This window comes from Brachyistius frenatus, unplaced genomic scaffold (assembly GCF_029030835.1).
Source record: "Brachyistius frenatus isolate BFR_SWC_R1_liver_20210118 unplaced genomic scaffold, ASM2903083v1 Contig_31, whole genome shotgun sequence".
NCBI classification, from domain to species: Eukaryota; Metazoa; Chordata; class Actinopteri; family Embiotocidae; genus Brachyistius; species Brachyistius frenatus.
This window is the reverse complement of record NW_027210630.1, coordinates 2,307,712-2,333,352: the sequence shown is the minus strand read 5'-3', so window position 1 is coordinate 2,333,352 and position 25,641 is coordinate 2,307,712. Positions and strand designations below refer to the sequence as shown.

At 39.8% G+C, this 25,641-nt stretch overlaps 2 protein-coding genes across 12 annotated transcripts in view; both read right to left on the bottom strand.

Moving 5' to 3' along the window:
• klf9 (Kruppel like factor 9) overlaps window positions 1-25,641 on the bottom strand; it is a 149,880-nt gene that overhangs the window by 52,017 nt on the left and 72,222 nt on the right. The gene's annotated exons all lie outside the window — the stretch shown is intronic.
• Window positions 1-25,641, bottom strand: part of trpm3 (transient receptor potential cation channel, subfamily M, member 3) — a 108,637-nt gene that overhangs the window by 43,935 nt on the left and 39,061 nt on the right. For all 11 annotated transcript variants that reach the window (XM_069699864.1, XM_069699867.1, XM_069699865.1 and 8 more), the window contains exons 2-8: window positions 17,823-17,902; window positions 16,181-16,382; window positions 14,289-14,502; window positions 13,194-13,318; window positions 11,912-12,083; window positions 1,077-1,251; window positions 297-420 (exon numbers count right to left, since the gene is read on the bottom strand). In XM_069699864.1, the coding sequence (XP_069555965.1) occupies window positions 297-420; window positions 1,077-1,251; window positions 11,912-12,083; window positions 13,194-13,318; window positions 14,289-14,502; window positions 16,181-16,382; window positions 17,823-17,902 (1,092 nt within the window). The remainder of the gene's footprint in view (window positions 1-296; window positions 421-1,076; window positions 1,252-11,911; window positions 12,084-13,193; window positions 13,319-14,288; window positions 14,503-16,180; window positions 16,383-17,822; window positions 17,903-25,641) is intronic.

Here is a 25,641-nt window from a genome sequence, read left to right as displayed (position 1 = left end):
TATATATATATATATATATATATATATATATATATAATTATGTATCCATCAAAGCTGAAGGGAATGGTGATATTGTTGTTCTTAGTGGTTTAATATTGTGTCTGAACATGTGTGTGTGTCTATATTTGAGTATGCCTGTACTTTAATGTTTCATGTATGCACTACTCATCAGCTTGCTTTTAATGCATCTGCATGTATATATATGCAAATATGCAGTAAATATGTGTATTAAGAGGACACTGGAGTGTGTGTGTCCACATGTATGAAGAGTGTGTCTGTGAAACACAGCCACTCACCAGTTCCTTCTTCTTCATGCACTCCATGAGAATGATGAACAGATGTTGGGCCTGTGTGCGGCTGTAGGTGAAAGTCTTCTGGATGGTCACCAGCAACTGGTCTCTTAGAGACTCATTAATTATGCTGCAGAGGCAGAGAGGTGTGGAGAAAAGAGAAGAGAGTGTCAGGAAACAGGTCAGATAGAGGTAAAGGGAAGAAAATGGTGACAGGGAAAATTAGATTTGTTTGTTATTAAGTGAAACCAAGGTTGACTGGGACTCTCAGCACTATTATCTCTGAGTCCTTGGTCAGACGTGAATTTGCAAGTTTATCTTCATCTGTAACTGGATACAGTATATGAAGCTCTAAAAACAATTCTGAATTTATTTAGGAAATATAACCTAAATGTTTACTAGTGTGTAATTAAAGTAAAGCATCGGCACATACATTAATTTTTTTAACCTTCCTGCTGCGCTCGGGTCTTTCATGACCCGTTTTCACAGCCATTTTGATGCAACAAACGACCCGAGTACAGCAGGAAGGTTAAGTAGGCATCACTTAAAGTTTTTCTTGATACCATATCTTAACTGTTCATCAAAATGGATGGCTGCAGAATTATGTCGTTGGTGCAGATCAAGTCTCTTTGTAAAATGTAATTAAAAGGCACAATAACAATAAACAGACATCAAATTGTCAGATATTGTGAGTATTAAATCTTGGGAAGTGTAGTGTAAGCTGTATAAATCCGTGGTTGTATTTGTCCTTGGATCACTGCATAATGTATGCATGTCAGTGCATACCCTCCCTCCTCAGAGTATTTGTGTCCAAAGGCCAAGATGTCTGAGGCTCTGCCGCTGCCATCACACACCACCACAGGGACTGGAGGGGTGTCCCTGAGGTACTCCAGCACTATGGAGATCACATTAGGGCCTCCCTCTACAATCAGAGCCACCACTGGTACACCCTGACCAATACCTGCACACGAAAACAAGTGGGAGCAGGAGAAACAGACGGTGAGGAGAGATAGCAGAGAGGAGAACAGGGAATGAAGAAGGTAGTTAAGGAAAGCAAAAACAGAACTAATAAACAGGTGCCATTACATCAGTGATCCATAAATAAAAAAAACGGTTCTACATTTATTAAAAAGGGGGAAATTTGATACCCGTGATGACACTGTCAAGACTCTCTCTATTTATGGGAGAGGTTTTTAAAAAGCACCTAGACCAAAAATATCCAGCCAATTTTGTGCTTTGTGCTCTCTTCCATAGAGATGTGTATACGTGTGTTTGTGTGAGAGAGAGTTTCATAAATCCCCATGTCAAACAAAATGGCTCCTTCCTACTAATCACAAGCTATTCAGGGTAATTATGCATAATTAGCAGGTGGGATATCTCTACATGGTGCAATTATAATAGGAGCACAGAGTAAATTTGAACATTTGATTTGTAGATTTGGAAGTTATCACCAAACTCTCAAAGGAATATCCACACTTAGCTTTGCTTTTCTCTTTCTAGTTTCTGGTTTTGTCTCTGGATTGTATTTCTTACTAGAACCACCAAAGATCACGTTAAACCACTAGAGTCTCATTCTCTCACCCCCTTATGTTCTTCTCCTACTTAGTGGTCTCTGCCGAATCCATTTCCTCACCCGGCTCTCTGTCCCACTTCCTCTCTAAAGTTTTTATTTCCATAGTCACTTCATTCTCATCCTCTCCTTCCCCTTCTGTTTCATGTGGTTGTGTTTTATGGTGGGTATTTTGACTCTTCTAATTCAAAAGCTGTGTAACTGCCTGATCTTCCCTGCCCTGCATCATCATCCTGGTGTGCATAATTCACAAAGGAGAAGGCACAGTCTGTTTCTCAAACACGCAGGCAGACAGGCACATAACAAATGCGCGCTTACATACTGTGTGCACACACTCACAAACAGGAGCACACGCACGTACTCAGAAGGATACCCACCATTACGCTTTGCCTCACACAGCCTTGTGCGGCCTTGCAACAGGGACAGTTACATAAGGAGAATATTTTAGGGGCCTTGCCTACTTCAAAGAAGTAAAACGTCACTGTGCCACGACACATCACATGACCATACATCAACAGAGCAGAATGAGAGAGGAGCAGACTAATGACTCTTCCATTTCTTTTGGATTTCTATTATTGTGGTTAGCTGTGTGTGTGTGTGTGTGTGTGTGTGTGTGTGTGTGTGTGTGTGTGTGTGTGTGTGTGTGTGTGTGTGTGTGTGTGTGTGTGTGTGTGTGTGTGTGTGTGTGTGTGCGTGTGTGCGCGTGTGTGTGAGCATGTGGTTTTGTCAGGTCAAGCATTGATATTGATGACTAGTGAGCTTTAGAGGCAAGGCTGCAGTATCTAAAGGAGATTATTGTTCAACTGAAACCCACCGAGGAGCAGATGAGGAGGGGAAAGCACAGCTGTGTCATGGCTAATTGGCAGCAGGAAGTTCTGTCTTTGTGCACTCAAACAGACACACATACAGTCACATAAACACAGACAGATGCACATACACACACATTAACAACACCACAAATGAAATAAAGTTCTCTTTTGTCTTACTAACCAAAACCAGCAGGCACATTTTAAGAGGACTTTAGACCTTCCATTCACAGCTAGTTCCTTTATAATTAGCTACAGCCTTAACATCTGCATTCATTCCTGTGGGAATGAGGATATACTTTTTAAAACTGGAAACATGCATTTCTCAAAAGTCTTCATGCAGCACAAAAGAAATCATTGTTAATTAAACTGGATTGCTTTCAAAGCTTTGACACAAAACTTGTGTGTATTTACCATCCATTCGCATTTAAGACCCTTTTCTACTGCTGCTACTGGCTCTACTCTACTCAATTGTACTCCCTTTTGGTACTAGTTTCCCCCTTAATGCCGCATGAAAATGACATGACCTTTTCTCCGACACGACATATACACTTGCGGGATCCTTTTGTTGGCAAACAAACAGAAAAACATACACATCTCCTCAATTACCCACGGTGTGGTTTTGCGGGTTGCCGTTGCGGCCCTTACAGTAGGTTGGCTAGTAACAATGGCAAATTTGTGCATAATGTTTTGTGTCACCTACGCAGTGATGCAGTGATTGTGACAATCCTCTCTGACCAATCGGTGCTCTGCAGCGTTTTCACAACATCTTTTAGAATCGGCTCAGGACACTTGGAACTTCGACAAAGGTGGTAGCAAAGAGAAAACTCGGTAACAGGTATGAATCACAACTTTTGTCCAATGGAAAACCAAAAAAAAAAGCGAGTAGAGCCAAACTGTTTCTGTTACCTACTAAAATTCCAAATGACTGTAAATTCTGTAATTTGCTCAATTCTGCTGCATCTGCATTGAAAAAGACATTTCAAAACATTTCAAAATTGCATGGGACAGTCTGGTATTTTACCATTTACGTCTGGTTACAGAAATGGTTTACAGCCTATCCAGGGATGGTCTCAGCTTTCCTTCCACCTTTGTTTCATTGCTCAAGCCCACAGAGGAATTATTTTCACCATGGAGGTGTGTGGTTTATGACCACCAGCCACATGATCAGATACTGTATCTCTTCTGGAAGCCATAAATGCAGGATTTTTTGATGTACTGTATCTACAGAGGATTGCCAAGGACAGGAATGCAGAGAGAGTCTCTCCCAAGCGTAAAGCCAGAGTGGATATACTGTAGGGTGTGATGTCAATGAGAACTTGTGGGTAAATGCATAAGAAAGGCTTGACCGTTGTGTTTTATTTTTTATATCTGTAGCTATCCTCTACGTGAATCTACAGTGAATATGTCTAGTTTTATATTGAAATTCTGGTGTATTTGTTTTTGCTAAACAGATAAATAAACATACATAGATATATAGAAGAGATTTCAAAGACAATAGTAATACATATTGTAATGCTACCTGCTGATTGTGATTTTGGGTCACTGAGTGACAAAGTGTTACTTATGGGAGACAAAGGTTGTTGGTAGTTCATTCTGATCTGTGTATTAAGTGGTTTGTTTGTAATACTGCATTTTAGCTGAGATTAACTTTTGTGCTGGGCTGCATGTTGGAAGAGATACCAGTCTGCACAGTCTTAAAAAAGCAAACTCAGCATAAAGAAATGTGTGTTACCAATTGTAAAAAAAAAAAAAGAACCGAACATGTGGGTTTTGATTCTGATCAAAACTGCCTCCTCACAGCAATAATGTTTCTGCTGCTTCCTGCTGCGGGTGCTCATGAAAATATGATGTTGGTACAACTCTTACAGCCTTTATATTTTATTAGACCTAATGGTTATGATCATTCAGTGAGTAACATTTCTTTGTGTGATGCTCAAGAAAGTTTTTTTTCTTTCTTTTCAGACTTTTGTATTGCAAGTTTTTCTAGAATTCAAGGACATGATCTGAATTTCGAATGGAGCCACCTCTCAAAAACTGCCAGACCGTCTAATGCTGCTCCTGGAGGCTTGTTTTGGAACAGAAGCCTTTAACTTAGCAGTGTTAACGCTCTGCCAACTTCTATTTGTTTTGGACTTTAAAAAAAATATATATATCCTGCGATTGTTAGAAAGCTGAGAGTCCCTTGAATCATTTCAAGTGGTCTTATCTCTGCCTTTATATCAAATAAAATATTTGAAAACACGTAGCATGCATATCTATTGTTTTAAATGGAAAACCCAAAGCAGGAGAGCTAATCTGTTAAAGAGTAAGTGTCATATGACAGGGTAAATGTTTACCCTGTCATATAACAAGACATACATAGTGAACTGTACCTCTATGTCTTTGTTTTCTGCTACTTATGTCTTTCTAAATTTTGCTGTGTTTATGTTCATCAATCCAAGACTGAAGTGGAGCTCAGTTTGCTATTGATTAAGGACGACTATATAACCCCATGACCCTTAAACAGTTGCTGCCGTCTTATTCTAATGATGATAATTCAGTTAATCTATATATATTGTTATTTGCACATATACTATATGGCTCACTCTCTTCTAAACTTGCTCTTCCTACTGCCCCCCATTCAAATTCAAATCAATGAATGGCAAGGAAATGTAATGGAGCTGCTAATGAGAGTCCCTCTGAGCAGGTAAAAATTATTAAACTGTGCTACAGGGTATGTGTGCTGCAAATGACACATTTAAATACATTTTTTCACACACTTTTGTATTACCTACTTCTTAGACTTAGACTTTAAAACAGTTACATTATTTATGTTATATACTATATAATATATCGACACAAATATATAGTATTCTACACTCTCTGTACTGTCTCAATGTATTTGGCCTTTCAATGCCCTTTTTCTACACTCACAGTATCCATACACTAATCACACGCTCCAATGCATCTGGTAAAACAATCGTCAAACACCAACTCTTACTTTGCCTCCCCTGTCTCTTATATATCATCTGTGGTTTTAACCCATTGCCAATATGTTTTCTGGAAGGGAGAAGCTACCCTGAAAAAGTGTGAAAACGTAGAGGCAGAAAAAGAAAAGGCCACAATTTTTCTATATGTATCCAGCCTGAGAGATGAGGAAGTAATGAGGAACAGAAGGAATTAAGGAGGGAAAGAGGAGTAGCGTGTAAGCGAGACACACATAACATGCTTAAAGGGTCCTAATTAAGGATCCAGCAATGACTCATCCTCTGCACGTGGGTGTCTGTGTGTGTGTGTGTGTGTTTGTGCTAGTGTCTGCGAGTTTGTCCTTGCATGTGTCAAATTAGAATCAGCATGATTGGAGGAGGTGTGCTACAGTATGTGGGTCCTTGTCTTCACACCCCTCACCCCCCACCAAACAAAAACACACACACTAACACAGATATAAACATCAAATCCCAGCAAGTTGTAACGCTGACATGAAACATCAGATCTGTGACGGCACCATGACTCGACAGGCTACAGAACAAAAGGTCAGCTGCTTCAAAAGGGCAAAGCTTCTCTTAAACTTGACTTTTTCAGTCGTATTGTGACATCAAAATATCCTGTTGGTTTTGACCTACTCAGAGGAATTCAGATTGAATCAGATGATCTACGCCACCTTTGAGACCATCAATCACGATTGGTGTCATTGACCAGGAAGAGACATTTACAACTGGGAAATTAAAGACATTTACAACTGGGCAATTGGGGTTAAAGTAAATTTAGCCTATTGATTTGTGTATGTGCCTCTCTGAGAGATCTGTCCCTTATAAAATCAAGCCTGGTTTTGTTGGTGCTAAAGACTATATTTCGGTGGTATCTATTTTGCACAGTGTATTTATTTGTGTTCACAAATGATCAACCTGGATTTACTGAATGATTATTTTAATTACCAAGTAATCTGTAGATATTTTCTAGATAAATCGATCAGAAAATGTAAAAAAAAAAAAAAATGGCGGCCAGTCAAAATCTTGTTTTGTCTTGACCGACAGTCTACAATAAAAATATATTCATTAAGAGCTGATCAAACCACCTCGGGGGCATGCATTTTATTCCCCAGATACTGAACAGATATAAACGTATCTGTCTCTTCAAGACGCAAATGTAGATATTACACCTCTCAAGTGTGTTTATGTCAGTAAACTGTCTTTGAAAATAACCACTTACACGGCCTGCACCCAGTGAGAATGGCAGTTGAGGGAGGGGAACCTGTAACCATACTTGGAGCAAGTCTTGTATCCAACCCAATACTGACTCCATTATCACTCCACCACAGGGTTGAACACTGGCAGTCCACATTTATCATTTTGACAGGTTGTTTTTAGCATCCATTTGTGCATGAACACACCTCCCCCCCAAGACTTGTCATCACACTGTTTCTGTACACTTAGACTCACGTTCCTATGAATATCTTATCTACTGGTTTACACACAGAGCAACAGTTCAGTCCTACTGATTTGAACAGTGGTCAATGCAGCACCACTACTGACGAAAAACGATTATTAACTTTTGATTAAGGCTTGAATTAACCCGTGAACATTTCAATGGCATTTGAATATTTGAAGAGCATAATTCTCACTTCACTACATAACAATTTACTTCTGTTAGTGCTTTATTTTATCCATCCCATTCAGTGAAGGTGTCATTTCTAAGCCTGAACCCTCAAAATATGACACTGCAGCTGTGTGACATGTCAAAGAAAAACAGCCACTAACAAAGTTGGTTCTGCACTTGGACAGCATAAAAAAAGGGGCGAGATTATTATCTATATCTTAAGAATCAAGAATTTGTACAGGTGTTTATGGTGCTTGAAAGAAGAGTAGCGCAACCCTTTTGACTTCCTATGTACCACAGCTTAACTGTATTTTTTTCTGTATGCTGTTCCACATTGGAGGTAATAATGTTGTCGCTAATCTGCAACGCTTGGTCTTATGGCTGCTGGATTCAATTACCCCACCTATTTATTTTATGCAGGCTGTAATTAATGAAACCACATAGAGTCAGTGAAGGTCACACAGTTGCACACACATGCTTACACCTACCATACATGTGTGCACACATTCAATATACTTATGCACCCATTTAGATATTCAAAGTAATTTAGGTGCAAAGAAAGAGGACAAACTTAAGGAGATTTCTTCATTCTCACAGACGTTATTGAAACTTGTACAAATTAATCACTTTTATTCTTGTTTGCTCCTGGCATGTACATTCAATTTTAAATTGTCATGTGTGCAGAAAGCTAAAGAAACTGTGAAATGATGCAGGGTTTTTATTTTATTCTTCCCTTGCTAATGTTTAATAAGAAAACATTTATGGAAGAAGCCTATTATATTATTTTCTCTCACTACCTTTTCACTTTTCATCCTGCTTTTCAGCAAAGGCACCTCAAGGTTGTCTAACTGTCCGTATCTTTCTGAGCTGCTTCTTACTTCCTTTGCTCTTTATATAATTCTCCTCCCTCTCTGCTCACCCTCAATCCCTTTTCTCTCTCTTCATTTTCTCTAACTCTGTCCATTCTCCTCTCTCTGAGGCAGGTGTGTGATGGTTAAAAAGCAGTATAGCCACTGCCTGAGACAAGTCAAAAGAGCTGTTGAGCGGTAGAGTGAACTGTGTTGAATGATGCCATCTATTTTATTGATTTTTTTTTTCATCTCTAAGTTTGACAATGTCTGCTGGTTTCAGGAAATGGTAACAAGGAGAAATAAATGTCCCTGTGTGTGGGGCTTAGTAAATGCTTAAATGAGAGTCTAACTGTCCATATAGAAACAGCATTTCTAAAATGAATGGTTATATATTTGTATTTAAGTGTGCAATGAATATTCTGATCATTAGGTAAATGCTGTGTCCCTCTGTTCTTATGTAAGGTTTCTTGTTCTGCCTGAACTGGATCCTCATCACAGTAATCCAGGCTCATCTGTGTCCACATCTCTGCCCTTGTTCCATCAAACTAGACCGCATCTGGCTGGCTTACTCACGAGAGGGCACAGCACTGAGCAGTGACTCTAGCGTGTAAATGTGCTGGCTCCATCCATCATATTTACAGCCTTTTAACCGTTTTACCATCTTAAGACATTTATTTGCTAATGGTTGTGCCATAACTTCGGATGTACATGTGTTAAATGACCTGAAATATCTTCAGGTCATAAAGAAATATCTGCAGGATGTCAAAATGTCGCAAGATTTCAAAATGTCGCAAGATTTGAGTAAAATACAAATTTTGTAGTAGTGAGATCAAAATGCTTCCAGAATTTGTTATATAGGATTGATTTCCATATTAAAAAGCTGTGTTATAATAGTGTGGAGCCAATTTGATTGCTTCAGCATTTCTGGCAGTCACATGGTGATAGCCGCACACTGGCACAGTAAGATTAGCTACAGGATTGCCCAGACGTCACAAAAATACCACAGGCAGAGATTATGCATATCTATCTACCACACTTCTTTCATCTTGTGTTTGGGTGCAGAACATGTGAGTGTGTGGTAAGAAAAAAAAAAAGAGCTGGTGGTTATATGGGGTCCAAAATCGACATGTTGGGCAATTTAACTAAACTACGGTTTTCCCACTTCAGTTTCTTTATCCTCCTTTTTTGATAGCACCTCAGGCCACCTTTGGATCCCATGGGAGCCGTGCTGTGAGGAAAATTGATGCCGTCCTCGATTGACCATGGACAGGTAATCAAATCAAGAAGTAGCCCTTGTCTGCAAACCCCACAGCGGTGAATGAGGAAGTAAAAGGTGCACACACACACACTCATCCTACAGACACATTCACAGACAGTGTGTATATTATGCTGAAAAACCTGTGCAATATGACTTGTAGAAACATTCATGCAACAACAGAATGGATTTGTGGCTGTTCATTATTTATTCCTTCTTTAATTTCTTTTCAGCATGATGAGTATCTGCTGCTTGGTATTTTTTACACCTGTATTTTTCTAACAAAAGTAAAACTACAAGTAAAAGAACAAGTGGTTCTTAATCAGTTGAGCAACTAATTGAAGTTTCCATAGGATAATGTTAGAGTTTAGTATCTCAACTAAAAAATTTTGAATTTCCTACTGTGGGCAACAAAAAGAGTTGGATTTATCATGCTCTCAGTTTAATTTTAAAATATACCAGACAAAAGAAGATGAACTTCCTTTTATTGTGAAAATAATGAGCCACAGATAAAGGCACTGAGTCATTTCACTTAGTATAAGTAAAGTATAAGTATAGGTATTTAAATGATTTTGATCAAGGCAGTGGATTCATTATGGCTGACAGAGCACTTCCCTTCAAGAGGCAGGCTGACAGCCTGAGTGGCAGGTTAAAAGCTGAAGCTGGTTATCAATGCAACCTCAGACACCACTGAGGTTAAGGTTACTGTGTGAGAGAGTCTGCCTGTGGGTGATGTCTCTGTAATGTGGATGGACAGCAGCAAATACGTGGTACACACAGTCCCCTATCACCTCGTTTCATTAGTACATAAACATCAGTGTTCACCTTGGATCCAAATAACAGCTAAAGATAGTCAAAGGATGGGATTCAATTAGAGATGGTATAGTAGATGCTCGTGTGACAACTGGGCGTCCCTTTGCCTTCCCAGCCCCTTTTGTATGAGTCCAGGCATAGGATGACAAAGGGAAGTCCACAGGTCACATGACTGGATGAGGATCGAAGGAGGAAGCACATTTGTGTTTCTTTGTAGCCTTAGAAATATTTCTTACGTCCTTGAAGGTGTTAGAAGGAATGTTGTATAAAAAAAAGCCAAGTTTCATTCTAACTTACCCTTTCAATGTGTCGATCAGCAAACAACAGTAAACAAAACTGGTGTTGCCAAAGGGAAGGTGGGAATCATGGAATAGCGCTCGACAATGAATCCACTTGGTAAACACATACTTCCTGCCACTCTGAGCTCTGTTGTTCTTAAATAAGCACTGATGTCAAAGTGTGAGCATTTGTGTCAGCCGAACCCGGAGGAAATTATTATAAAATAGCTTCATGTTGACAGCAAAAGAGGGTAATAACAAATAAATAATGGCTGCAAACAACATTTCTGTGACTCAGGTTTGTTCCCAGTGCATTCTAAACAATGCTGCATGAGGCAATTGAGAAATGTATTTAAAGGATGAGAGGGAGGTTTGTGTGTGCTTGTGTCCTTGCTTTTGTCTGTGTATGTATATTTGCTTGTGTGAGAGGAGAATAAGAAAGTGAGAGAGAAAAAGACAGAGAAACACATTTTGTGTTGATACAAATCCATTCAGTCTCTAGCTAAGGTATAATGTGAAATTTGAAAACAAACAAATGCAATATGCAACAAGGGCTCTGTAGCAAATGAAGACTCAACACAAGGCAAATATGTGCACAGACTCAAATACATACTGGACGCAAACACTTGTGTCTTTGGACACAAATGAGCATTCACTTTATGAATACCATTTATGAGCATAAGGCACTTTTGGTGCCACAAATTTAAAAATGAAGACGTGGAGAGCTGCATAGAAATGAAGAATAGAGTGGCATTCTGTTGAGTTTTAACCACAGCCGGTTAAAATGCAATTTTGTTCACATGTTTGTTAAAGTAGGCTGTACTGCTGTCTGTGAAGTCAAGCCAGTGGATCAAAATGCCTTCTGTGTATCATTAACTGTACTATCTTGTATAAAATAAAGGTTAAAATACAATAAAAAGATATACAATCTGACCTTTTTATTACTTCTGTACATATATAAGGACACATGAGGTACAGTTTGTATCTACACTATGGTACATATACATGTACACACATGTACAGTAGTTCTGTGCTTGCCATTATGTTAGTTTGTTACCTGGTTTGGTAGCTGTGTGCTACCCACAACAGGGAAACCATGATTATTAAACAGATTCATTTGATGAAAGAGTTAATCTGAGCTGTCAGGAAGCTTTGAAGTAAAAAATAAACCTCTCCTGAAGGGAGGAACACGTTCAAAGGCTCATCAAGTTATATCCAGCTGGCTAAAAATACACAGTCTGACAGCATGTGTTCATTATAAAGCAGGTAATGATCATTTTAGTCTGGTTGCAGCTATGAAAGAGGATGAACCCAATTAACCCATGTTTGTGTCATTGATAAAACCAGGGTTACTGTTTCATTATGCTGTTATCACTTGCTGTATCATTTAAAACACTGTTTCTCTAATTTAGGGCAAGCAGGTCAGTTTGGCGACAGCTCAGACTCACAGATAGGGTAAATTCCACTCACGTGTGTTGATCTTCTGCAGGGAGATATGTTTCTCGAGCTGGCGTCGCAGTTTGACCTCAGCGCCATACTTTCCCGTGGTGCCATTGTCTGCCAGGATGAAGTGGGAATGGAGACTGTTCAGAACCGTCAACTTGCTCAGAGGGTTGGACATGGTCTGGTATGGACGCACCACCTAGCCAAAAAAAAGACAATAAAGTTACGCAAACATGAGGGAAACAACTGGACAAAAGAAACGTGTTTAACAAGGGCATGCTTTCTTGGCACCCAACTATGGACAAAAAAATGAATTTGGTGAACATTATACACCATGATGATGTCATGAGGGATTATTTAGGTTTTGGCTTGGAGGCTCCAAATGGTTAATGGCTCGCCTACATTAGCATTTGGAAGTCATAAGGATTTACCAGGCAGAGAGAGACTGACACAAACACAATACTAGCAGTTAAATTACATGAAATGTAGGATCCAGCATTTCATCCTAAAAGGCAGAATATGTACCTTGCTCCAATTATGACAGTTATTTTCAATTACTGAAGTACCCCTTTAATATATTTAAGCATAGAGCTTTTGTCTGGGAGATGAAAGAAATCTTTTGGTGTTTTAAAGGAATAGCTCCAGGAAATAACTGACTTTGCAATAGCTACAGCTGTCTTCTATACACCAGGTTTAACTACATGAAAATCTCAAAAACAAAAAATATCAATGTAAACAAGCCATGTATTGTACTGTTGTAAAAGTTACATCCAATTACACTGAATACTGGGGGAATATCTAAACAGCATTCATGAAAGTTAGGGTAGCTTGGATATGGTATAATGGGGCAGTGCCTGACAATCTGAGGTAAACTCATCTGGTCATCTGGCATACAGTTAAGGCCAATCAAGCATGAATAAAAGAGCCTCAGCACTTAATCATCTCATTTCAGCCACCAACATTAATCGGCTCTGCCTGACTTGTTCAGCGCAGCACATTCTGATGAAATTTTAACTATAACATGACCACGATGCCCCCAGATTTGGGTGAGTCAGCATGTGCTCAGCTGTGTTATTGGGTTCTGCCAGCTGTCCGACTCACTGTGAAGGAGTGTTTATCACAGGTTGGATTGGCTTACACAACATCTCAGTTAATAAACTGTCAACGACAATTTACAGGTTCTGGCAATTGTGGACAGCATGTGGACTTTTTTGCGTGGATACACACACCAACAAAGGCCAAAGCATGCAAGCGCCCACTCCATGATTGTTTTGTATTGGGCTTTATTTTTTTTTTATCAGGGACTTACATCTTTACCAACAAGATCCTCTTGATTTTCTACGATGCCCCATGGTGCAATACCAATAGTGCAGATCTTGCCCCTTGACTTGGAGGCATGGTCTTTCAGTGCATCACCCACATGGCGGATCACCCCTGTGTGCATAAACATTTAACAGTGTTTAAGAGAAGGACAGAGAAAACAAAATGTTTTGTCACAGTCGATACTCAGACTAACATCATATAATGATGCACTTTGCTGTGATAGATAAACACAATCTAATAAGCACGGAAGATAGCAGAATGGCAGCCGATGTGAATGCACGCACACACACACACACACACACACACACACACACACACACACACACACACACACACACACACACACACACACACACACACACACACACACACACACACACACACACACACACACACACACACACACACACACACACACACACCGGTTGTAGCTGCAGGCCTCTAGTTGTTATCCTCAGGGGAGCAGCAGTCAGACCTGGAGGCCATCTTATCCCATCTCTCCAGCTGACATTCATTCTTTCTCCACCTCCACCCACTGCCCATCCAATGCAGTGAACCATCCATTATTCAGGCCTCTCTCTTCTTCTTTTTTCCGCTGCACCCATTATGTCACAAAATTTTACTTTCTATTCCTTTCTGAATTCAAGTGTGGGAACTCGACAACAACCAACAATGCATCATTTCATTCCATTGCTTCTCATCTGTCCCGCTGAACATTGTTGTCCCACCTTCTTTCAAGTCTGCTAAATTTGATTCAAGTCACTAAAAGGGCTTCTCTCTATCTGCGACCTACAAACGAACCATTTTATGGTAGTGGTTCAACATCTTTAGAGCCTAGAGGGGCTTGATAAATGGTTATTTAATAGCTGATAACGTATGAGGAACATCTGAACACACTCATCCTACTCCTACCAGAAGTGCCCACTTACAGTAATTTGTATAAAAAGAAACGAGGCTGCACAGTGCGAGTGAAACGTCCAGATGAATTATTTTTACCCGACACAGAATCACTTACATTCAACTGAATTTTAGGTGTTTCATAAACAGAAAATATTATATGGCTATGTTTTTTGTTCTTTACCTGTGTTAACCCCTCCGGTGAATATCCAGGCTCCTGTTGTCATGGCAGCCTTGATGAGCCCTTTTCCAAAGACCTGCTTGAGTTTGGGCTGTAATTCAAAGTTCTGCAAGCCTCCGTGGACTGAGATGAGCAGCTTGGGTAGATCAAGCTGCCACTCCTTGGTCATCAGATGGAGCAGCAGGTCCGGCTTGGTGTCATAAGACACTCGCACGTACTGTAAACAATAGCGAATGTGTCAGTGATGTATAGAAGCACATCTGCATCACACTCAGGCACATGGGGACATGGGGCCTGCACGTGCCTAAGACATAAAAGTACAAACAGGAACACACCCCTACACAGATGCGCGCGCACTTTTAGTCACAAGAAAAATACATCACAATGATCAGTGTTTCAGACCTGATCCTGAGTGGATGGTCCCTTGCATTATGCAGCATCTGTTTATCTATCTAATTCACCCTCAGAAACTCAACCTGACAAATGTCTGGATGAATAATTTAACACTGGGAATAAATCAGATATAATTCAGACTTCATCTGAATTCCCAGTAGGTGCCATTGACGCCGTTACCATGGTTATCATAGATGGTGATAGTGTGAATAAAATGTACCATCAGACTGTTTTTGGAATAAATCTATTTATCAGGCAAAATTGTATCTGCTGTAGACTCTACACAAGTCTTTAAAAAAAATGGTATTTCCATAATAATTATACTTTTGTATATGCATATATATATATTGACCAAAAAAAAAAGCAGTCACTGGGATGTTTAACCATCTCTCACATCTCTGTTAACACTGCCACCCAGGCTAATTAATTTCAGTCACTCAAACACTTTCCTCCCCCTGTCTACCTGTGTGCTATCAAATTGCATCCTTCCACTGAAACAGAGAAAAATATTTTCAGTTCATATTTAAAACCCTCTTATTATTCAGTAGGGCTCATTCAGGCTACCCTCTTTGTCAACTAAAGCCAAAACAACATGAGACCCATGTTTAATTTATTTGTCTATCTTTCACAGTTCAAGTTCATATACTAAACATCATTCTACCGCTTTTATAACTAGACTGATTTACAAAAGTGAGCACTTCATCCAAACAATGTATCAAAGGATTAATTCTTGCTCCCTTGAACTGTTTGGATGTGTTTTTTTGGACCTCCAAAACCATAAGGTTATTATATTGTATTTTGTCTTGGGATAATGACTTTGGACTTGAACACAGTCCTGGCAAGTACACAAATGCAAATGCTTCAAGTTATACAAGATACATTTCCTGCATTGTTGCACTTAGATATTTGTCACCTACATTTTTTTTTTACTGTTTAAGCCCGAGGCTATTTTTTTGAAATTTCCTCTTGAAAAGATCTCCCTAGATTTAGAGAGTAACCGCTGCAAAATGAACAACCCTGGGTTTTATGGATAAGAGACAGTCTGGAGAATGTTGAAGTACAGTAAGTCTCCTTACAAACAATATTTATTTCTGCCTTATCAAAACTGTAAACAGAGTAAATAACAGCCTTATAAAAATAAATCAGTCAACACTGATGTCTAATAACCTATCTAAAAATTCTTAATGGCAATTCTACCAAATATGATAGAACAAAAACAAATTTACATCCGTTTGCATTTTTATAAGACTGTTCTTGGGACAGGGACCTCAAGGCTGGAAGGGATTTAATGTGACACAAGCATTAATTAGACTATATAGTCTCCTTCAAGACTGAGATTTATCACCTCCACTGGTGCGTAAGACAACACTGATGAAGTATTTTCACCGAGGGTTGTGGGCCAAGTCTTGCCATTGTAGTGTACTTGTGTGGAGCATGTTCTGGGTCGATCCCAAAGAGAACACTGACAAAATGCAGCACTGTAGGTATGTAAAGGGAGTCACCATGGCTTTGTTGGAGTGTCCTCCTCCCTGGAACTCAATGGTGCCAAAGGCATCAGTGGGGCTGAGCTGTGTGTGTTTGCTGATCGACCACTTCTCCGACAGGCTGTCATTCTTGGCCAAACGGTCTGCCTTATCATTCTGACTGGATGAGATGCCCGGCGGCAAGCCTACATGCTGACCTACCAGACGGCCACAACAGCACCTGGATCAGAGGAGAAAGCAAGAGTGAATGTGAGACTGGTATATTACACAGCTCTTTACAGAGAATAATTGAAATCTTGAGAAGTCTGAGCCCCGAGCAAAGCTGCTCCAACACTGAGAAGGAGAAAGGAGAGAGTGAGAGAAAGATCGTGTGTGCCTGAGAGTGGGAGGGAAAAGAGCGTGAGAGCTGCCATGGCCATGTGCATAGCAGTAAGAGTGGAGCGAGGCTGAAGTGACAGCTTGTCATCTGACTTTCATCTCCTGATTGGGAGGAGAGGAGGGGAAGGAGGAGAGGAGGGGAAGGATTTGTAGGCCAATGCATTATTTTACTCGCTCTGTCTCTTTTCGTTTTCTGTTCTTCAAACCTCTGTCTGTTTTTCTCTTTGTTCTTATCTCTTTCACTCTCAGCAACTACAAGTGTTGGCAGAATGACAGTTATGAATTGTAGTATTCCAACGTGAGCACATGCTTATTTGGATGCGCTAAATGCAGCTTTCATATTCTGTGTTTTAACCTCACAGGGTGGAGTGGGAGCCCTAGGAGGAAAGGAGTCAGGTCGCTTTGATTATCACTTCATGTTTCCGACATCTATTACCAAAGGTACTTTGCCTCTCTCTGTCTCATGCATCAGCACAAGTGTTTTAGGCAACAACAAAAAAACAAAAAAAAGCTGATTTGATATTAAGGAACATTTCTTTCCCTTCCTCCTTTGCCTGGCTTCCTCTCTCTTTCCTCTACTTATGCTAATTTTGTTTGCATAACAAACAGTGGCATTTCCTGTGTGTGTGCATGAGTGTGTATGATGGCCGGTACTGCAGGAATTAGACTCTAGGAGCAATACCATCAGCTTTAGTAAAGATTTCGATAACATCACCTGACAGTGACTTTGCAGAGCCAAATGGGAAGAACGTTGAGATAATGAGTGTAAAAAATATCTCAAAACTGTTCGTTTTCCTAAGGTGCTGTTATAATTACAATCCTGATAGAGTGCTAGTATTAAACAGGCAAGGCCCTCATCAATGTACTTTTACTGGAGGTGAATTTCACAGCTGACTCTAAGGCAGATAAACTTACTATTTGTGGTTTTAAATGTATAATGTCAGTGTAGTGGCTCATTAGTCAAGAACAGCAACCTGGCATGCAAATAGAGGCCAATGTGATGTTACTGTAAGGCATGTTTTAAAAGGTTAACAGTGGAAAAAGGTCTCTTTATCTGTTCTATGTGAGGTGGGCCATCATATCATTAGTGTCTCGTAGCTTTTAAAGCAAATAAATCGGAACTATATTTACATCTCTGAACTTAAAAAAAAAACATATTTTTGTTTGGTTTCGATATCTCTAAACTAATTAGCTGGAATAAAGAATAACGTAATGATGTATACACAACAATGTGAATCGGTGAGAGTTTTTCCTCATTTCCTACACACACATTCATACTCACCTATGGGGGTCTTTGGCGCTCACTATGATATGAACACATTCTCTCTTGCTGAATGCTCTTTCTATCCACGATTTCTGTGCCTGCAGAAATGAAGACAGAAGAACTCAGGTCAGTCTTTGTCAAAGAATGTAGCTGTGACCTGAGCATGGAGAAATGATGGCAGATCCTGAGCAATAACAGGCACACATCAGGAGCAGGCTAGTACTTGAGGAGTACAGCAGGCGAGTATTGGGGGGATGGCAAACAGAGCATACACTATGCGATGTTTGAATTAATGTGTCAAACGTACTTAAAAAAATAAAATAAACAAAACCACATTTTAAAGACAAAAAACACCAATTTTGTGTCCAAACTTGGTTTAATTATGAACAGAAATCATAGCAGTTTAGTAATGGCATTTATACACAGGCATAGCATACATACACAAACACTAGGTGCATAGTCCCTCACACATAATTCAAACGCTGAAGACACACTGACAGAAATATTTTATGTTATTCAGTGAGTCCAGCCCACACTGGATGAGATGAAGAGCTGGGGAAGAGAAAGTGGATGTTAAATGCAATGAGGCAGTAAATTATGTCAGAGTTCTAGTCCTTAGATACTCCTGCAGTATGTGCAGCTAGCTGTGTTGTATGTGTGTGCAGCATCTATGTGTACACATTGACATGAGAAAATGTGGGTAAGTATTCCTGTGTGTTGTGTTATATGCAGCTGGTGGAATGGCGGATTTGTGTCGCAGCTGCTGCAGGTTTGAGTGACAGAGTGACTTACTGGTGGCAATTATCCTGCTACAGATACGAGAAAGAAAGACACTGTGGAAGCACAGTGAGAGACACTTGCAGCACAGGATTGGAAACTAAGACATTTCCACACATACAGTACATGCATGAATCCGTAATACGACTGTACATACAAACAATGATCCAAAGAGCGGACGAGGGGATACGTTGTGTTTGGCAAACTCCTCTTAATGCTAATAAGAAAAAGAAGTGTATTCTGGGCTATATGATAAGAGTAAGAAAAATATTGAATCTGCTTGTTTAAGTTGAAGAAGCATTATATATAATCTTTGACTATGCGAGCTTTATCAGCAACCACAGAGTTGTGATAGCACTGAACAGTCTCAGGCGGTGTTCACAGTGACCTGTAAGTAATACTGTTGCATTTCCACAATAAATAAGAGTAAGCTGGCAAACAGGTTCCACAAAATATCCCAAGGTGAAATACTATAACGGAATATTCTTTGACAGTTGCTTTATAAAATCCACCAAAACACTAAGTGAAAGCAATGTTTTTTTAGTGGCATCTACCTCTGTGTCTGCTTTTTTATCACAGGTTGTTTCAACAAAAGAGATCATCCTTACATTAAGGATACTTCCAAGCATGCATATGCATGCAGGGAAAAATATATTATTCAAATACTTTAGCTCCCTAATAGTTTACTGGTGTCAATAGTATAACTGGTAACAATTAAATGATACAGTATATTACAGTGATTATTGTGCAGTTGAAAATGAGAGTACACTAAAAAGCTAAATTCGTCATGGGTTTTTCTTGATACAAAAAAGGAAGTACTGTTGTGCACAGTTGGTTTTACAATTTCACATTCTGCATCATCAAGAGAGGTTCCTTTAGGGGTGAGGTTGACGAGAGGAAGTACATAAACAAGGACAACTTAATCCTACACAGCATTTAAAGATTACAAATAGTTAAGATACTAATACCCAAAAGCTAATGACAGTAAGGTACTCAGGTTAGGAGGCCATCATGAACTGTATAAATGGCGGTTGGAGAGTATTTGACCTTTGTTGTCATGGTACCAATAACGAACTCATGGTGAACATTGTGGCATGGACGCAGTTTAGTTAGGGTTTAGGCATCAAAACTACCTGGTTAGGTTGAGGAAGAGATCACAGTTTGCATTACAATATGTATGTTACTTACGTAAACTACGTCACATAACGTCACATTCGTCACATAATGTTACATAAGTCACGTAACTTAAAAATAAGGCGGCGTTGACTTTTCACACTAAACACAAACAGCGATTTCCCAGGTGAAAGTCCTGTGCTTGATTTATCCAACCCCTCCCCCAATGAATCAAGGGTTCAATGTACCCTCTTATGCTGACTTTGTCACTCTTTATTCCCAACTTCCTCTTTTGGTCACGTCATATCTACTACTGTCACTTGAGGTAGCATTTCCAGCTGACCCTCTAGTGGGTGCAATTTTTCCAGTAGGGTTAGTAGAACCCTAACCCCTACATGTGGGACAGATGTGTGATAGAAACCACCTTTTAAATCGTCTGATAACATATTGGGTGGATTTGGGTGGACAAACTAAATGGCAACACACATAGGATTAGGAGACTATGATTACATTTGCATTAAAAGGCAATCACAAAGCCAAAAAGAGCATAGATTCCTGAGTTAACTTACTGAAATAAAAATGTATCAATCAAAAAAAAAAGTTTGCCTTAGTTACTATATAGTAATAAGGGGTTTAAAGACATAAGAACATATAGAATACAACACAAAGTGAGAGTAGCGTCTACACTCAGTCAGAGCACATTGCAGTTTACGTACCGTATGGACAGGGTTTTTTCTGATCTCTGATGTGTGTTCATTGATCCCAATTTTAGTTGTAAATATTACAATATTTCCCTCCTGCTGAAGGACCCAGGCTTGGACAGACTAGCTCCAACTTGTTTCATAAGCTGTCACACTTTAATCATATTTATAATCAGTAAGGGTATCATGTGTCCATACCATTAGAGATCAATATCTTTATGCTACTTTTCTTATGTATAGTGTTTTAATGTTATCGTAAGTTAACGGTGGAAGTAAAATCCACTTCCTCCAACAGTTATGTATTGTCCTGTTTGATTTCTCTCCCTTTGATAACGTGAGAAAGTTACCCTCTGCCATTCAAATGTGATTTCTACTCAGCACTTTGTGGTTCAAAGGTTGCACTTCCTGGGTTGACACCGCCATTCCAGGAAGTGTCTGTGTGAGGTTTTGTGGCGACACCAGAGGTCCAGAATAGGACCGAATGTCACAACAGGACATTCACAGACAACCGGGAGGGCACACAGACCAGACTCCCAAACCCACAGCAGAGGGAACATAACAGCCGTGAAAACAAAAGGACACCGCTTTTTTCTGTTTTGTACTCTGGGAGAGCTGCTCCAGCTCTTCTCCCAGCCAGCAGAGCAGAGAGCTGCTTGTACAGGGCTTTCCCCGCTGTCACGGTTACAACAACACACGCCCCATCCGCCTGACTGGCCCTGTCACACCAAGGCACGCCAAAACCCACTGCAACCATCCACAATCAGGCTAGGCCTGCACACAGGCACACTTACCCTAACACCAGACTTCCCACGATTAACCATTACTCTGGGGGGCAGAGGGTGCTGCTTTTACAGATCACCCTGGCCACGATGACTCAGCGGGCCGCAACAACACCCCCAGCCCCATTCTTTCTCTGAAATGCAATAACTGTGTATTCATCCGCCAGCTACTCCTGGCACAAAATAGATCTGTTCAATGGTTGTAGCACCAGAGGTTTTGAGATTTTATTAATATAGACAAGACGGATGGGAAAACCACCAACAGTAAGGCAACACAAAAAGCCTTTAATGTTTTCCAGGAAAACCTATAAAAAAAAAAAGAGACCAATGTAGCTCAACCCCAGGGCATCCATTACAAAGATTTCCTTCCCTTTGTATCTCGTTGTTTCTTCTACCAGTTTTTGTTCTGCTTTTTAGTCTTTTTCTTTAAATATGGTGCACACATTTTCTCACTCTCTCTGTCCAGGCTATTCCATCGCTTTCTCTGACTCTTCATCTCTCACATAGTCTCTCATAGTGTTGCTTATGAAATTTGACATGGTATGATGAGATGGCACAGGGCCTGCACTCCATTGTGTAATTAAAATGTATCACTGGGGTGCAGTCACATGCACACACACAAACACACCAGCTGTCAAGCAAAACATTGGATTGATTCTTGAGCGTGTGTATATGTGTGCGTATGTTTGACTGTGCGGCAAGTGAGCAGCATCTGACAGCCTGTTAGGGGTCTTGACTCCATTACACTCAACCTCCGCCACCTCGCTTCCTCCCTCCTTTACTATTGTATCTCCTCCTTATTGGCACTGGCAGGGAGCTGAATTGAGAACCATATCCAATCAACAACCTAATCTTTTCACTCTCACCCTTTTACTCGCCGTTATTCTTTTAACACAAATGACTCAGCTTGTATATGATGATACAGGTAAACATTTGGGGAGCCATGGTTAAATGTATTATCAACACGTTTTCTCTTGTGCTGCTTTAAGTCTTCATTGTCCACTTATTGTAAAACACTTTATTTGCTTCACAATGGATTTAGTTTTAATGGTAGTTTGTTTTATTTAAAAAGAGAGGCATAGCTGTTGCCTCTTTGATTTCACGCACATCAAGAATGATAGTATAACTGAGAGAGTTCTTACATGTTCATGATGAAATCAAGATAGCCAAATATATGGCCACGTTTTTGTGTGTCTATGACAAGAGTCATCATATGGCACATTTGATGTGTCTTGAGTATAAAAAATATTTAAGTTGAGAACTACACAGCTAATGAAACGACCAAAATCTTAATGCATACTTCATTCACTTTTTATTCTTATTCTGCCCACATTACTTTTCCTCCTTAATTTCAATTATTTAACATAACATTTATGAAAAAGATGAAGTAAGACTAAAGTAAACATTAAAAATGTATATCTTGAAAATCAGATTTTTCCTTAAAGATTGCACATAACCCAACATTAGCCAACACTACTGAAGCTTTCAAATACTGCATTATCTTAAACACTGAACTATTTAGCAAATATAAAGCAATTCAAAGTAAACTAAGAGACAGAAATGGTTTTCCACAAATGGAGAGATTCTGATGAAAATTTAGCAGCAAAGTAGCCTTATTTAAACACCAAATTAATCAAAGATGAGCTGTGGGGAAAAAGTCACGGTCATTTAGAGAGTTTATCAGAGCAAGAGCATGAAGCTCACTTGTCAGTTTTTTACTCACCTGTATTAAGTGATGGGCTGCATTTCTGTGTTTTTTCCTTCAGAGTCAATATTGATTGTGGTGTTAGAGGCATGATCCTGCCTAAAAACTAAAAAGGCACTAAATTAACCTGATCACAGCAAACCTGATCAGGCCACCTCTCTGTCCACAGGCAACTGATCTACTCTGGGGCTATTAGCACTGCTGGAATGTGTGTGTGTGTGTGTGTGTGTGTGTGTGTGTGTGTGTGTGTGTGTGTGTGTGTGTGTGTGTGTGTGTGTGTGTGTGTGTGTGTGTGTGTGTGTGTGTGTGTGTGTGTGTGTGTGTGTGTGTGTGTGTGTTCACGCGTGTATTCACGGTAGCATAGTTGTGTTCAACGAGTGTTTAAATATCTCACGCAGTCTCCTCCCCACTCCTGGGTCCACAGCGAGCCAAGAAATCTAATGAAAAAATTAAAAGGTTTTCCATCCCGACACAGCTAATTAACTACATATACATTATAGTGTCTGACCCCACCCAATTATTCAAGTCCGTATCGGTTCCCAGACACAGTGTGCTTAGAGAATTAAGTGGTGTCACTTCACTCCAGAACCTCACCTGCTTTAGCTTCAAATTAAAGTTGGAGCAAGTGAGTGTGTGTGTGTGTGTGTGTGTGTGTGTGTGTGTGTGTGTGTGTGTGTGTGTGTGTGTGTGTGTGTGTGTGTGTGTGTGTGTGTGTGTGTGTGTGTGTGTGTGTGTGTGTGTGTGTGTGTGTGTGTGTGTGTGTGTGTGTGTGTGTGTGTGTGTGTGTGTGTGTCATCTCCCTCAGCTGCATTTCTGTCAGAGATCAAGACAGAAGGAAGAGTCTGAATGACAAGAGAGCCTATTAGGTGGAGCAACATGACATACGTCTGGCCCGTTCGCCAACCTTATTTTGTCCTAAATAACACACACAGTCACAGACACACACAGACACACACATATTTGGGTGGGTGAGTTTTTGCCATTTCACTTGCAGTTTTCCTGCTTTTTTTTCCTTTAACAGTACATGGGTAGATTTTTGCCTGTTTCAATCAAGAGGATTAACAAACCTGCAGATAATACGGACCAGGTTTAATTACCAGGAGCAGCAGGGGAAACTGGGCATATAAGACTGTAATCTGAACTAAATGAAGTCTAAAACACAAATAGGAAGAGCACAGAAAGGAAAGAGAATGTACTTTCCAAAAACCTTAATCCTGTAGTTAATATAAAAAACAAAACAGCAGCACACACTCACATCAAAAACAACATGCAAATGTAAGCAAAATAATCAGAAACAAAATTACTTGTCTTCATCGGGTGTAAATGAAGTCCTAATGTATTCGGTGTCATGACAGACTCAGAATGCTTAGAGGAGTGCACCTGAGTCCAAACCACCCAGATGCTGCAAGGCATACTGTACCACTGATGAAACACACACAAACACACACACACCTATGAGTAAGCTTTGAGGATGGCAAGGTCAAAATTCTCTACTTTCTCAGTTCATTGTTGCCAGGAAGGGACACGCTTACACACACCTGTGTGCAAACTGTAGCTGTATAAACACAGCTACAGTTTGCCATGAGTCACTCACCCAAGCCTGCCAATGCAAATGCAGCATATTAACAGTAATTTGGGAACACCCCAGAGGATTAATGACCCCTATATTAACTACAGTGGTAAAAACTGTAAAAGCATGACAAGCATGGTAATGGCAAGTTTAGTTTTGGGCAGTAAAATGACATAATCTGTCCTTTTAGCAACAGTCAAACCGTTTTAACAAATATTGCACAGCAGAGAGGCACAACAAATAGTATGTATAAGCATATAACACTGGAGGGAGGGAGTTTCCATTGCTATCATGCACTGAAACACTGCACTCTGTCATTGGTATGTATCAAAAAGAGGCCCTGTGCTGTAGATTGAATTCTAGCAGGGTGAGAGAGATGTCTGTTACGGGTAAGGTGGGTTAAATTATAATTATAATAAAGACACACTACACATTAATATCATCAGGATGAGTAACAGGGATATATGGACACCACCGGGTTAATTGAGGTGAACTGCTGCTAATTTGTCAAATAAGTACGAATCAAACTGAATTGGGTGAAAATGGGTGACAAGCTTACTTGACAAAAAAAACTAAAAATTGAAATATAATTAAAGTTTTCCTGAATTGTCCTGTTATAAGTTTATAAAGCAGTTTAGTTAAGGCAATACATTTGAATCACATTTAATTATACACTATTGATGGGATATATGTTGAGGCTGTGCATCGTTGCACCAGTTTAAACTGAACCCAAATATACAAACCCAACCTACTCCAGTAGGACATTAACATAATTCTCATTGCAGTGTCAGGACTAGTGCCTCATTCTGCTGCCTCAGTCTTTATGCCTCCTTGTAATGCATTTCCCTTACTTTATGTGCACGCAACATATTATTTGATCTGTGTTGCATTGTGCTGTACATTGCTTGAATAAGCCTGAAACTTCTCATATTTAACAAACTGATACGTCACATCTTTCACAGTGTCATCTCTTGACTTGAGCCCAGGAATATAATACCTGGTGACAATAATAACATTTAATAATTGTTATATTTAATTCATGAATATGTGTAGAGAAATCAGAAACTAGATGTGTGCTGCTTCTGCTGACAGTAGTGGTTTGTTCTGGTAAATGAGGAACTTGGTCCTGTAATGAGCCTCTAATGTACTTCACTCAAATTCTTCGTCTAATGGATGGGAAGAGCAGCAGAGG